Source organism: Corythoichthys intestinalis, chromosome 8, assembly GCF_030265065.1.
Source record: "Corythoichthys intestinalis isolate RoL2023-P3 chromosome 8, ASM3026506v1, whole genome shotgun sequence".
Classification (NCBI taxonomy): Eukaryota; Metazoa; Chordata; class Actinopteri; order Syngnathiformes; family Syngnathidae; genus Corythoichthys; species Corythoichthys intestinalis.
Window position 1 is genome coordinate 18239671 of NC_080402.1, and position 12518 is coordinate 18252188.

Below are 12518 nucleotides of genomic sequence, written 5' to 3' on the forward strand. Positions count from 1 at the left end.
CCAAAAATGCGGACCAGACTAGCCAGAGCCTGAAATTATTTTCAAGGAAAATATGGAGGGTGCCACCCCTGTGTGTACTCTTTGCTAAGCCGAGCTCGCATACCACGGTAGCATGTCTGCTATGAACGAACACTTGACTCGCCATCACCCAAGTGTATTTCGGAAGACAACAGGAAACAACAAGCTAGCGGATTGTAAGTCCATACAACTTTCTAACGATTTTTTAAAAAATTGAAGTTGCCTTTATGTGCGTCGTATCAACATGCATTTTTAATTAATAATAATAAAAAATAAATAAAAAAAATATATACAGTATATATATATATATATATATATATATATATATATATATATATATATATATATATATATATATATATATATATATATATATATGTGGGGCTCGGTCGGCACGGGACTCTCTGGTTCTTTGCATGATGTTTGGATGATCTGTCTGAGGCTTAATCCCTTTTTAATTGACAGCAAAATGAACCAATTAGTGATCTTGTCATATTAACATCCACGGGAGGCATTTTTCATTATTCATTCTGTTGTTCTGAATTGAACCATAAGTCCCTTTCACACACAAATCCCAGTAAATTCCCTTTTAAAATGACGCGGGATTTACTCGTGTCATTGCTTTCACGCATGGAGCGATATCCCGGGAATGACGCAGGTTGGACACTTTCACAGACTAGTCCTGTGTAGCCCACTGGTGCTCTCTGTGCGGGGAGGGATGCTGGCACAATTTTATAACCCGGACATCATGTCATTTTTGGTCAGCATCGGCTGTCACATTCTGTTGGTCAGTTTGTGTTTGTTGTTGTGGGAGCATTCCCGATGTCATAACTGCAGCCAATTCAAGATCATCAGGACTGTATTTAAACCCAGGCCATCCAAGAGAAGGGTGCCGAGATATTAACTTGCTGGGCGGCATTCGACACCTTGTACTCTCAAATTTCATGCATTTGCTAGCTTGTTCGTCTGCCACACTTGTCTTGAAATCCCCTACATTATGCTGGTATTCGAGTGTATTTATTATGTCATATCGGCTCCCTGCTTACAGCTTTAGTATTATTGATCCCGGTCGACCTACTGTCATGGATTCGTTGTGTTTTTCCCCCTTTTCCGCGATTGCGTGTATTTTTGTTTGTATTTCATAAACTCTTGAACGCATCCCTCCGTTGTTTTCTGCTTTGAGGTACAACTGTCAGGAATTCGCGGGCAGACAGGTTGTGTGGACCCAAATGCAGGGAAAAGTAAGCAGGGAGGCAGACCGGCAGTGCAAAATGATTTAATTAAGGCTAACAAAAAACAAAGTATCAACCAATATTGTGGGGATCCAAAAAACACAGAAACAAACAAAACTCAGGTCACTAACAAAAGGCTTGATATCAAAAACTTACGTCGAGGAACACAAGGACTTGGACGGAGAAAACTTGAGAACACTGAGGAGCACATGGGCATTGACAATGACGCAACAAGGTGTGACAAGACACTGGGTGCTTATATACAAACACGCAGACAAGGGGTAACTAGACAACGAGGAACAGCTGGGTAACACAGGAGGATGCACATTGGAGGACACACTAGGAGAAGGAACAACAGGTGAAATCAATGGGTAATCACAGGAACACACTAGGAGGGAACCACCACAAAACCTAACAACAACCTTGTTCCCGCAGTTGCGAACGGTAACAAAATAAACCACACATTTCCAAAGATGGAGGATGGACTCTCTTCCTCGGCTCTACGATCCAATATCAATTTAATTTCATTGCATTGTCAGTTTAATTAAACTATTTCTAGCTTGCTATGTTGATAATTGCAATGTTTGTTTACCGCTTTTCGTCTTACTGCAAAGAAAGAGGAAGTGACGATTGGCCTGCCGTGATATTTACATCATCAGCCATCATGCTGTGACCCGTGAACTTAACGCCTGCGTTCACACACACGACTTCCCGGGAAAGTCCTGGGCATTATACTAACACGCGACTCGGTAAATGTCCGGTCATCTCTGTGTCAGGCGACCCGGGAAATTGCTTTCACATACAAAGGCTGCCCGTTTAAATCCCGGGATTTAAACAGTGTTCAAGTGTATGTGAAAGGGGCTATAGACTTTCATAATCATTCTAGCGACACTTGCTTTGTTAAAAATGACAAGCGAAAAATCCAGCTTATTTTTTGCTTTTGTCTGTTGTAGCTGCTTGTATTTGGAGACTTGACTTCTGGCACTTTAGTTTCTTTCCCTACTGAGCAGCGAGTGCCACTGAGCCCCGCCACCGTCCCAAAGCACTTACAGGCGGACACACTTTGAGCTTCCCCTCAATGAATAACCAGCACCCGCCACTTGCTTGATTATATATTTACATAGTCCAAAAAAAAAAAAAAAATACAAATTGAAATAAAAATGGTACTTTTCCATGCATATCAGTAAGTCCCTGGTATAAACCATTAATGTGAAGAGCAAAAACAAAGGCCGAACCCTCTTTTGAAGATGGTGCTGGCTTTATTTATTTCTATTTTTTTTTTTTTTTCATTTTTCATCATTCAGTTGAGCATATCACAATGAAATATTAAATCACATGAATATTTCAGATGGAGTGGAACATTCAGGAAGCTGCAGGCCTGCCTTTTTTTTTTTTTTTTTAATCCCTTGCCGGGATAGCCTGCAAATCATGCCTCCCTATTTCTACCTGTCAATCAAATTGTGAGCCAACAAAATGATTTCACTAAAAATGTCCTTTTTCTGAGGCGTTATCTACACGAGAAGAACATGCGTCTGTGTTTGTGTGAGTACAGTGGGGTGCCTGCGAGTGCGCGCGTTAACAAACAAAAGCCGTGAGCGTGAGGTTGCCATGGCAACAACAGTTGTGGGTTGTTCAGAAGGCGGGCGCCACGGGTCTGTGCTGCTGCTGCGTGAGCTTCTGCGGGTCTAGCGTCTCGGTGAAGGGCGGGGCTTGGTAGGGCTTGGTCGTGACAATGGTGGCGCCGTTGGTGATGGGGTAGGGAGTGGCCCTGGCATGGCCAGGGGCAGGGTCCAGGTGCTGCCACGTGAACAGGTTGGCGTGCGATCCCGATAGGAAACGACGCAGGGCGCTCAGCGTCAGCACCGTCTGTTGGCAAGCACAAGAAATTCCTTGGGTTAGACGCTGTGAACTTTGGGCCAACTGCGCACCGAGCGCTGTGGACCAAGTTGACAGTGCCGAAGTCACTGATTACAGCCAATCAGAAGCTTCTTCAAAAAGTCTTCCTTGATGGTTTTCTATCTTTTTATAGCAATGTCGTTTGGCTGTTGGTGCTCTTTTTAGAACACTGGGATTCGCAATAGTCAGATCGTTGGATATCTTTGGCACAATTGCTAAGTTATGTTATCTGTGGTCTAAATGTGTGCTCTGCGGCTGGCCATGGGGTTTATTTGACAATGAAAAGAACAAAGCAAGCGAGTGTTTGAGACCTCCCTAAGGGCGGTCTAAAAATTCCAATAATGATAATTTGAATGGAATCTACAAATGTACATAAATAAAAGAACGAACAAATATGTTTAAAAGGAACCTCGGACATAAAGACTTGTAGGCTTTAATAAGCCATAATTTAATAATAATAATAATTCTTTTGACTAAAATATGTTATTAGAAACACATACAATGTTGCCATTGATTGAAAAATCTATAATATTTAGGGCATGTTTTGACCTACGAAGAGCGGCATTTTTAATGGGCGCTCGGGGTGATGACATAGTTTGTCACTGACACTAAACCAGTGGTTCTTAACTGGAGGTCGATCGAAACCCAGGGGTTCGGTGAGTAAGCCTCAGGGGTTCGGTGAAGGTTAAGTAATGCAGAGCCGTATTTTGTACGCTGACTAAATCTAGACAAAGTGGCATTTTAGACCAGGTTTCGGACTGGTTTGCCCTCAATTTACAAGCTTGATTCCGTTTCTTTCAAATGCTAGCATTCTATCTAATGGGAGGAGAAATCGGTTTGCTCAGTGGAAGGTGGACTGGGAGTTGGTATGAGGAAGTATAACAGACCTACAGACGTGAACTGCGTAGATAATTAAACAAAAAAAAAACAACAACAAAAAAACAACAAAAAAAAAGGAAAGAAATTTGCGTCATTTTACACTATAAAAATAAATTGTGATGCCTGAATGCGACAATAAAATGAGAATGTACAAGTAAAAAAGAAAAAGAAACAGTGTGAAATGAAATGAGTTTAATTTCATTTACCAACATGAAAATCAACAGCAAAAGACAAAATTCTATGTTGTAAATTTGAAATCTGGAAGAAATTTGAGCAGAAATTCACTTAGATGTTAGTTTTGTAGGTTTTGAATTCGTAAAAAAAATGGCTTTATTATGAGGGTTCGGTAAATGCACCTGTGAAAATCATGGAGTTCGGTACCTTTGGCAAGGTTAAGAACCACTGCACTAGACAAACACTAACAGTGTTTTGCAATTCCTTCCTAAGCGGTGAGTCCAACACATGTTTCATCAGTTGTAAGCGGCGAGTAATTACTATTTGTGTTTTTATTGAGTCTTTTATTACCTTTTCATTGCCTCAAAATACTTTTGCATGTTTTCCCTCAAATACTTTTAAGCATTGTGTTTTCTTATGGTAATTTTAGAGCAGATTGTTAATATGTTGACCACATTAGTCACATAGCGTATTTAAACCACCCTTATTTGGTATCACTATGTTTAAGTATTTTCTTAAGGCATCTTTAGTATGTTCTGTCTGTATGCATCTGAACAAAACAAGTTGAAAGCCCATGGTAGTACTTTGGTTGTCAAATTCGCCTCTTGTAGCACATTTTGGCAGAACACCTGTTTTGTCCAGCTCTTGTCTCGTCCTGTTCACTTTACTTTTGGTACTCGTTTTGCGAAATGCCGACAGTACGGTCATGCTCATTAATGTTCCTCTTCGGTTCAAATTGGAAGGGCTGAACAGATGACATGTTTATGTCGCTAGAGTCAGACTCTGGAAGCCCGGCAGCATAATCCAGTGATGTCACCGTCATGCAATGTCAGCAACAATGGTGACCAGTGTTGTTAATAACGGCGTTACAATATAACGGCGTTACTAACGGCGTTATTTTTTTCAGTAATGAGTAATCTAATTAATTACTTTTCTCACCTTGGCAACGCCGTTACCGTTACTGAGGCAGGAAAGGCGTGCGTTACTATGCGTTACTAAGTTGGTTGAATAAAAAAAAGTCTGAGAGAAACGGACTCACGGGGACGAGAGCAGAGCAGGAGTGGGGAAGACGCCGTTGCAACCGCGATGCTAGATGGCTCCAATAATACCTGACTGCAGCCATAGCCGACAAACTACGCCCACATGACACGGTAGATATCATATTATAGATCTAGATGCATATGACAGACACTGCTGCATTGCCAACATGTTTTAAGGACTACATGCGTTTGTAAACAGCCGCCATCTTAAAGCAGTAGACCTCTCAGGAAGGCCCTGATGTAGAGATCCTTCCTAGCGAACCTAAGTAATTTTTTTTTAATCTAAAATGCTCCTAAATCGGCAAAATCTTAACTTAAATCTATCTTTAAATGATGAAACACTTTTAAAACTTACACATGTTTAAAGTAGACAGATGGGAACTAATGCAATAACGGGAGAAATTTTAACAACTTTAACGATTGATTCACAACTTTAAATGACTTCCATACATAGCAAAGGTTACTAGCTAGTTATCACAATACCATTGTGTCTAGTTAAGTGGAGGGTAAAGAATTGGGCTTGGGCCAATTGTCCCCCAAGCCCTTTAAGCTTCACATTGTGTGACCAGTTTTTTTTTTTTTTTTTTTTTTTTGGAGAAAAAAAAAAAAATCACTAGTTACTTTGCCAAGTAACTAATTACTCTTACATTCAGGTAACTGAGTTACTAAAGCAATTACTTTTTGGGAGAAGTAATTTGTAACTGTAATTAATTACTTTTTTAAAGTAAAATTAACAACACTGATGGTGACCTACTAGTTAAGCAAAAGAACTACAAGCCTTTCTATCCGTGGTTTCCTTTACATGTAGTGAAAGGATGTACAAATGCAAACCTGTAAGTAGCAATAAAGTAGTAGTAAAGAGTGTAATGAACGTTAAAAAAAACAAAACAAATATACACACAAGTTAAAAGTTAATATAATAATACTACACCTTTAATAATTTATATTAATCCTTTTATAGAACCATACTATTATCATTATTATAGTTATAATTATGTTAATAGAAAGCTATATTTAAAAAAATATATATATATATGTATTCAAAAAAAATATTAATTACTGATATGATGTGTTTTAAATGAAACTACCAATTTTTTAAATAATTGACAGTTTATACATATACACACAGACACACACATATGCATAAAACTGTAAAAATGTAACAAGTATAATGTGTTATAAATGTAACTATACCCAATAATTAATATTTGACGTTAAATATTTTATACAATCATTTAATTTAGGTAAGAAAAATGTCATATGATTTTCATTTAATGAGATTGTAAACTGATATTTAAAAAATATTACTCTAAGAAATTACATTTACAAATTTGAAGGATTTTTTTCAATCAATGATACATGAAATAACATAAGAATGTATTTATATAGTACAAAAATCATTACTTACAACAAAAATTTAAAAAATGTATCCAATATATAACACATTAAAAGGGATCCCAATTTCCTTAACAAAGTTATGAGACACTTTAGGGCTGAAATTGCTCATATTTCTTTGGGCAGGTGACAATACCTCATGCGATTTGCAACACCCAAAGTTCAGTCATTGTGACAAAATGGTGGCAGCCAATGAATGGCAATTGTGCAAAGCCAGACTAAAATTCAACTAAACCATAAAAGAAGGCCAAATATTAAGCGAACACCCCGGAGGCCTAATTTGCACCATGCAGACTAGCTACTGACCCAAGTGATGACGGAGAAGAAGCAGAAGGCGATGACGGCTCGGGCGGCATCGGCACCCTGCGACAGAGGCAGCTCGTCCGGTGACGTCGCCTGCCACTGATTGGCAAAGAAACAGAAGCCCACGAACCACAGGAAGCTGGCCACCCCTCAGAGAACAGGGACAGGAAACGAGTTAAGGATTCTAGTCATTGTGTCAAACTTGAGGCCCAGGGGCCAGATCCCGGCCAAATGAAGAATGCAAATCATGTGTATCCCCTTAATTTTTCATGCGAAAATCCCAAATTGAAGCTTGTATACTAGTATACAGTGTATATAATACATTACACACAAAATCAAGGAGTTAAGGTTAATTATGTTTTTTATAGTAAGATTTAGAGTTAAATGTAGGGGTTTTGCGCTAGTTCGTCTTTACCAGAGCAGATGAGGTCAAGCAACACGGCGCGCCGTCTGTCCTTCAGGCTGCTAAAGGACGGAAATACGGCATCCAAGAGCAGGAAGAAGGCGCTGGCCAGGAAGCAGGACACACCCAGCGTCATGCCGTAGTTGCACGCGTCTGCGTTCTTGTTGAACACGCACAAAAGACGTTCACTGCCGATGTTCATGTAGCCCTCATTCACGATGCAACTAAAGACCACGATGGAAAAGACCTGCCGCACATACACATAAGAACGAACCAACAATACACGAAGAAATATTTTTATCATTGATATGGAAGATAAAACATGGAACATTTCCAATCTTTCAAAATTAACTAGTTGGCCGCCATTGACGAAGATAGCCTTCCAATCCATTTGAACTGGTACAGCTCGCAGCAAATGGATATTCATTAGCTATCAGTCCTCTCATTTCAAATGGATTTTGTGCGTACTAGTGACACACTAATTTAAGTTCACAGCAGAAGGATGAAAAAAGCATACCTGAACATCTATATGCATCTGTGTATGTGAAAAAATATTCTAATTGAAAAACAGGTTTAAAAAATGACAATGTGACACATCAAAACACAAAAACGAAAAACGAGCAAATAAAATTAAACTTGGTAATATAAAAAATGATTAAATATATTCAGAATAATCATATTTCCTCTGTAGCTGGGGAGAATATTGTCGAATTGCGCTTCAGAAAATTACATATTTTTGTTAAATTAACATATTACATAATACATAATTTTCACACTATAAGGCGCACCTGACTATAAGCCGCCACCCACCAAATTTGGCACGAAAACATCATTTGTTCATAGAAAAGCCGCACTGGACTTTAAGCTGCAGTTGTCCTCACTGTATTATGGCATATTTACACCAAAAGATATTTACCGGTAACACTTTATTTGATAGCGGCATCATACGACTGTCATAAGACCAAATGAACCACCATGACGTTTTGAACCAATTGGCAGCAAAGCTTCATTGCTTTAAGAAGCTTCATTTGGCCATCACTGATCCTTTGGGGAGACAGTAAACCTCTGCATCCATCTTCTATCAACACTGTTGCTGTCCAACATGCCTCCTAGCATGCATTGCAGCGCTGCAAATGTAAATAACAATCAAGATTCATGTTCTGTGCTAATTATTTCTTCAGTTACTGTTCCAGTTGTTTCATTAATTGCTAGTTATGGTATTTGGGAACACTACTTGACAGTGGCTCCATAAGTCATTAGACAATCATAATTACTGTATGACATGACACTCTCATGAATATTAATTAATGCTTATAACAGATGTCATTTACTGTCATCCGGCAAATGATCTCACTTTGGAATGGATGTAAAAGATTTGAGCCGGACATAAATGGAGTTAGTCACATAATTTGCCGGATGACAATTAATGACATCTGTCATAAGTAATGCGCATGATAGTTTCATATCATAATTAAGACGGTCTTATGACAGTCTTATGATGCCACTGTCAAATAAAATGTTACCAATTAACCCAAATAAATCAACAAATAAGCCGCACTGGACTGTAAGCCACAGGATTCAAAATGAAGGAGAAAGGCAGCGGCTTATAGTCCAAAAATTACGATATGTTAAAATATATGATAGAGAGAAGATAAAATGTAAAGTTGTAACAATCCATAGTTGTATGATTAGTTATTAAACTGCAATAGTACATTACATTCAAATACGAAAAAAATATGCAAATTTATATAATTTGTATTCATATTCAATTTACTGCATATATATTTTAGAACTATAATTACTTTTACGCCCCTAAATAATAATAATCTTATTTGCAACATGTGCTTCATGTATTCAACATACAACACAGTCAAGTGTGATATGCTAATGAGCATTCACCAGTTTTATTTGCATGATTAACATGCAGGTTGCAGCTGTAGACAAAAGAGGCTTTCAGATAAATGCACCAATCAGGACGTTCATTAGCTTGGGAGGCTGCAGCAATGCAAAGATGAAGACAAAGAGTGTTACTGGAAAGCACCACGAGACCCCCCCCCCTCCTCCCAGATTTTATTTATTTATTTATTGGAGGTTTTTGTTGCAGAAGCTCGCTCACCCACGATAACAGCCTCATGATGGTCCGCGGATGCGTGAAGAAGGCGACCGGGTCGAAGGCCAGCTTCCCGGCTTTGGCGGCTCCGAATGCGGCCGCGGACTCCATGGCCGCCGGCACCGCTTCGACCGAACTAGCGACCTCCACCGGCTTAGCGCAGATCCTTCTCCCCGCCGAGAGGAGCAGACGAGACGGCTACAGAAGCAGCTGTGCGCCGCTGTGCGCAGCCGCAGCCTCCAGCAGCCTCGCAATGACGTCACATGAAACTGCGGTCTGATTGTTATTGGCTTGCGTCAAATAGTCCCAGAAATCAAGTCATATGATTTTATGAAGCATGACTCTCTCTATACTTTAGAGTTTAGAGGTGTGACAAAATATCGAAATGCTGATATATATTGATACTATGCATCCCAAAAGGTTATCAATACGCTTATGCCAGAATGGAGATAATGTTTTACAAAGGTGTCAATCTTTAAAAAAAATTAAAATAAAATAAAAAAATCAACGAGTTGCTACCAAAATCTTCCACCATAATAGTGTCTCAGTTAAGTCTATGACTGCCATTGACGGCGCACCACGCCCAATCCATTAAGACTGGGAAGGGCGAATTAACGTTTATTCATTCCAAACCAGAGCATTCACAGTCATTCTTTCCGATTTTCGTGGCATTTACAGGTAACTTTCTGTTCATTTTAGGGCATTTACAGGTCACTTCCTGTTGAGTTTGACTAACTGTCTATTCATTTCAGAGATTCCCGGGTAGTTTCCTGCACTGTAAACCAAAATCAACAGGAAGTGACCCAAAAAATTGCTCCAAAATTAACAGGAAGTGACCAATAAAAATCTCAATCAACAGGCAGTGACTGAAAATCAACAGGTAATGATCTGAAATGGCCCAAAACTACAGTGCATCACAAAACTGAGTACACCCCTTGCATTTCTGCAGATATTTTAGCAGATGGTATATCTTTTCATGGGACAACAATGACAAAATGACACTTTGACACAATGAAAAGTAGTCTGTGTGCATCTTATATAATAGAGTTAATTTATTTTCCCCTCAAAATAACTCAAAATATAGCCATTTATATCCAAACCTCTGGCAAAAAAATTGAATAAACCCCTTAGAAACTACGCACATCCCTAAATGTCCAAGTTGAGTACTGCTTGTCATTTTCCCTCCAAAATGTCACGTCACAGGAGTGCTTTCAGCATTGCTGCAGAAATTGAAGAGGTGGGGGGTCAGCCTGTTAGTGCTCCTCCTACTGTACATACCAAGACACCAAAACATAATCATTTGATGCCAGTCATCCCAGTTCAAACTGAGTTTGACGTCTATTGCTGTCAATGTTAACCATTGAGTTAATATTATGTCTACTTTTACATTACCAATTCATGAGTTTAATACTTTTTGTACAGGTGAGTTCGCTCATTTTCCTGGGTTTGGTCACAACATTTGCAATATTCTCGAGGGTTCATCTCACTGGAGGTAACTGATACTGATAACTATTAATTCTTAATCAACAAACCTAGCACAAAAGTCATAGTAATCTTTTAGGATAATTGACCTTCATGTAAAAGATGGTTGCTCAAATAATCTAAATATGAAAATCATTAATTTCTTGACACCAAGGGCGTAGGTTTGCATCAGGACGGTAGGGACATAACACTACCAACTTTTCAGGTTGCTCAAATTGTCCCCACCAACCTTTAAGCAACCTTATTTGCGTTATATAATGAGTTCAGTTATATAGGTAATTTAGATTGTCTTCCCATATGCTGTAAAGAAAGAATACCCTACCATTATTAAGTGAAATATTTTCATAATGTTCAGACTCACAGACTCTCTTTATCCCTTTTCGCTTGCTGAATGTGCCAGTCACCCCCCCCCCCCCAAAGCACATTTGATTGGCTGATGACTTGAACATCAGACACATACACACAGCCCTGACAGACTCATGTCGACAACATGCCGCTTCCTCCGCCCCCTTCGAAAAGGAGTGATATTAGAAGTTTTTTTTTTTTTTTTTTTTTTTCTCGGCCAGCAGCAGCCACTGTAAGTAAGGTAAAAAGACATCAATGTTGTGGAGGTGGGGGAACACTAATGATTTTGCCACTGAAAGTCTGGCCTTCTTTAGAGTTATCATAACATTAAACTGTGTGAACTTGCTATTAAGTTGCTAACCCGCAAAACTACAGCGCTCTGGCCAACTTCCACAAGCAACAACTAAGTCAAGCTAGCTGTCCCTCATTTGGATCATTGTTTGCATTGCAGTAATGCCACACAGTGGCTTCAGAGCGCAAGTCCTTTATTAAAAAAAATAAAAATAAAAAATTGGGGAACTATCTAAGAATGGGTCCACTTCAGGGGGACACTGAAATAAACTTGAACTGACATAAAAAAAAAAAAAAAAAAAATGAAATGAAATCACACATCAGAATTTCATGAGAATACTTTGGTCTCGTACGACTCAGATGTAGATCCGTCCTTGGATATTTCAGATTTCTTTTCATTATTTTTTCCCCAAATTACTTTTATATTACAATACTTTAGTTTGAGTCTAGGGGTGCTCCTGTGTCCCCCAGAAGTGGACCCATACTTGGATAGCTCCCCATTTGTTTACTAAGGGGACTTGCACAGTTTTTGAAAACAAAGGTTTGAATCGAACGTTGTATCACTTGAACCAATACACATGAAAGTTAATAAGTCAATACAGATTTATTTTGCAGTGATTATTTAGTCATCAATTAATTCGGTTCACTTTCGTGAGAAATGTAGCCCTGTCCCCAGCAAAAAAGTGTACATGCAGGTTATGCAGTTATATCGTCCCTTCCAATGTTGAGACCAAACCTACGCCCATGGAGCGTTTGGAGCGTTCAATCAACCTACCTTGTGTGTATTTGAGATGTGGGAGGAAGCCAGAGTAACCGTAGAAAGCCAACGTAGGTATTGGGAGAACATGCAAACTCCACACTGGAAGCCTGGAGCTTGAGATTAGGCTTGAGCGTATGACGAGGCACTCACGAGGTTTCCGCCCCTATCGCCATGTTGGAAGCAGGAAGTT

At 39.2% G+C, this 12518-nt stretch overlaps 1 protein-coding gene across 1 annotated transcript; it reads right to left on the bottom strand.

Annotated features, from left to right (window-relative positions):
* Positions 1-2428: 2428 nt before the first annotated feature.
* LOC130919912 (synaptogyrin-3-like) lies at positions 2429-9677 on the bottom strand. Its single transcript, XM_057842545.1, has 4 exons — positions 9457-9677; positions 7353-7587; positions 6941-7086; positions 2429-3116 (listed from the first exon to the last, which is right to left on the bottom strand). Exons 1-4 carry the CDS (start codon positions 9559-9561, stop codon positions 2883-2885), a joined length of 720 nt encoding a protein of 239 aa, XP_057698528.1. The 5' UTR covers positions 9562-9677; the 3' UTR covers positions 2429-2882.
* Between the last annotated feature and the right edge of the window lie 2841 nt (positions 9678-12518).

Excerpts from the sequence above, each read along its gene's own strand:
- LOC130919912 (XM_057842545.1), bottom strand. The coding sequence starts at position 9,561 with ATGGAGTCCGCGGCCGCATTCGGAGCCGCCAAAGCCGGGAAGCTGGCC. Across the intron at positions 7,087-7,352 it reads GCTTGACCTCATCTGCTCTG|GGGTGGCCAGCTTCCTGTGG; the intron begins GTAAAGACGAAC and ends CTGTTCTCTGAG. Across the intron at positions 3,117-6,940 it reads TCTTCTCCGTCATCACTTGG|ACGGTGCTGACGCTGAGCGC; the intron begins GTCAGTAGCTAG and ends GCTTGCCAACAG.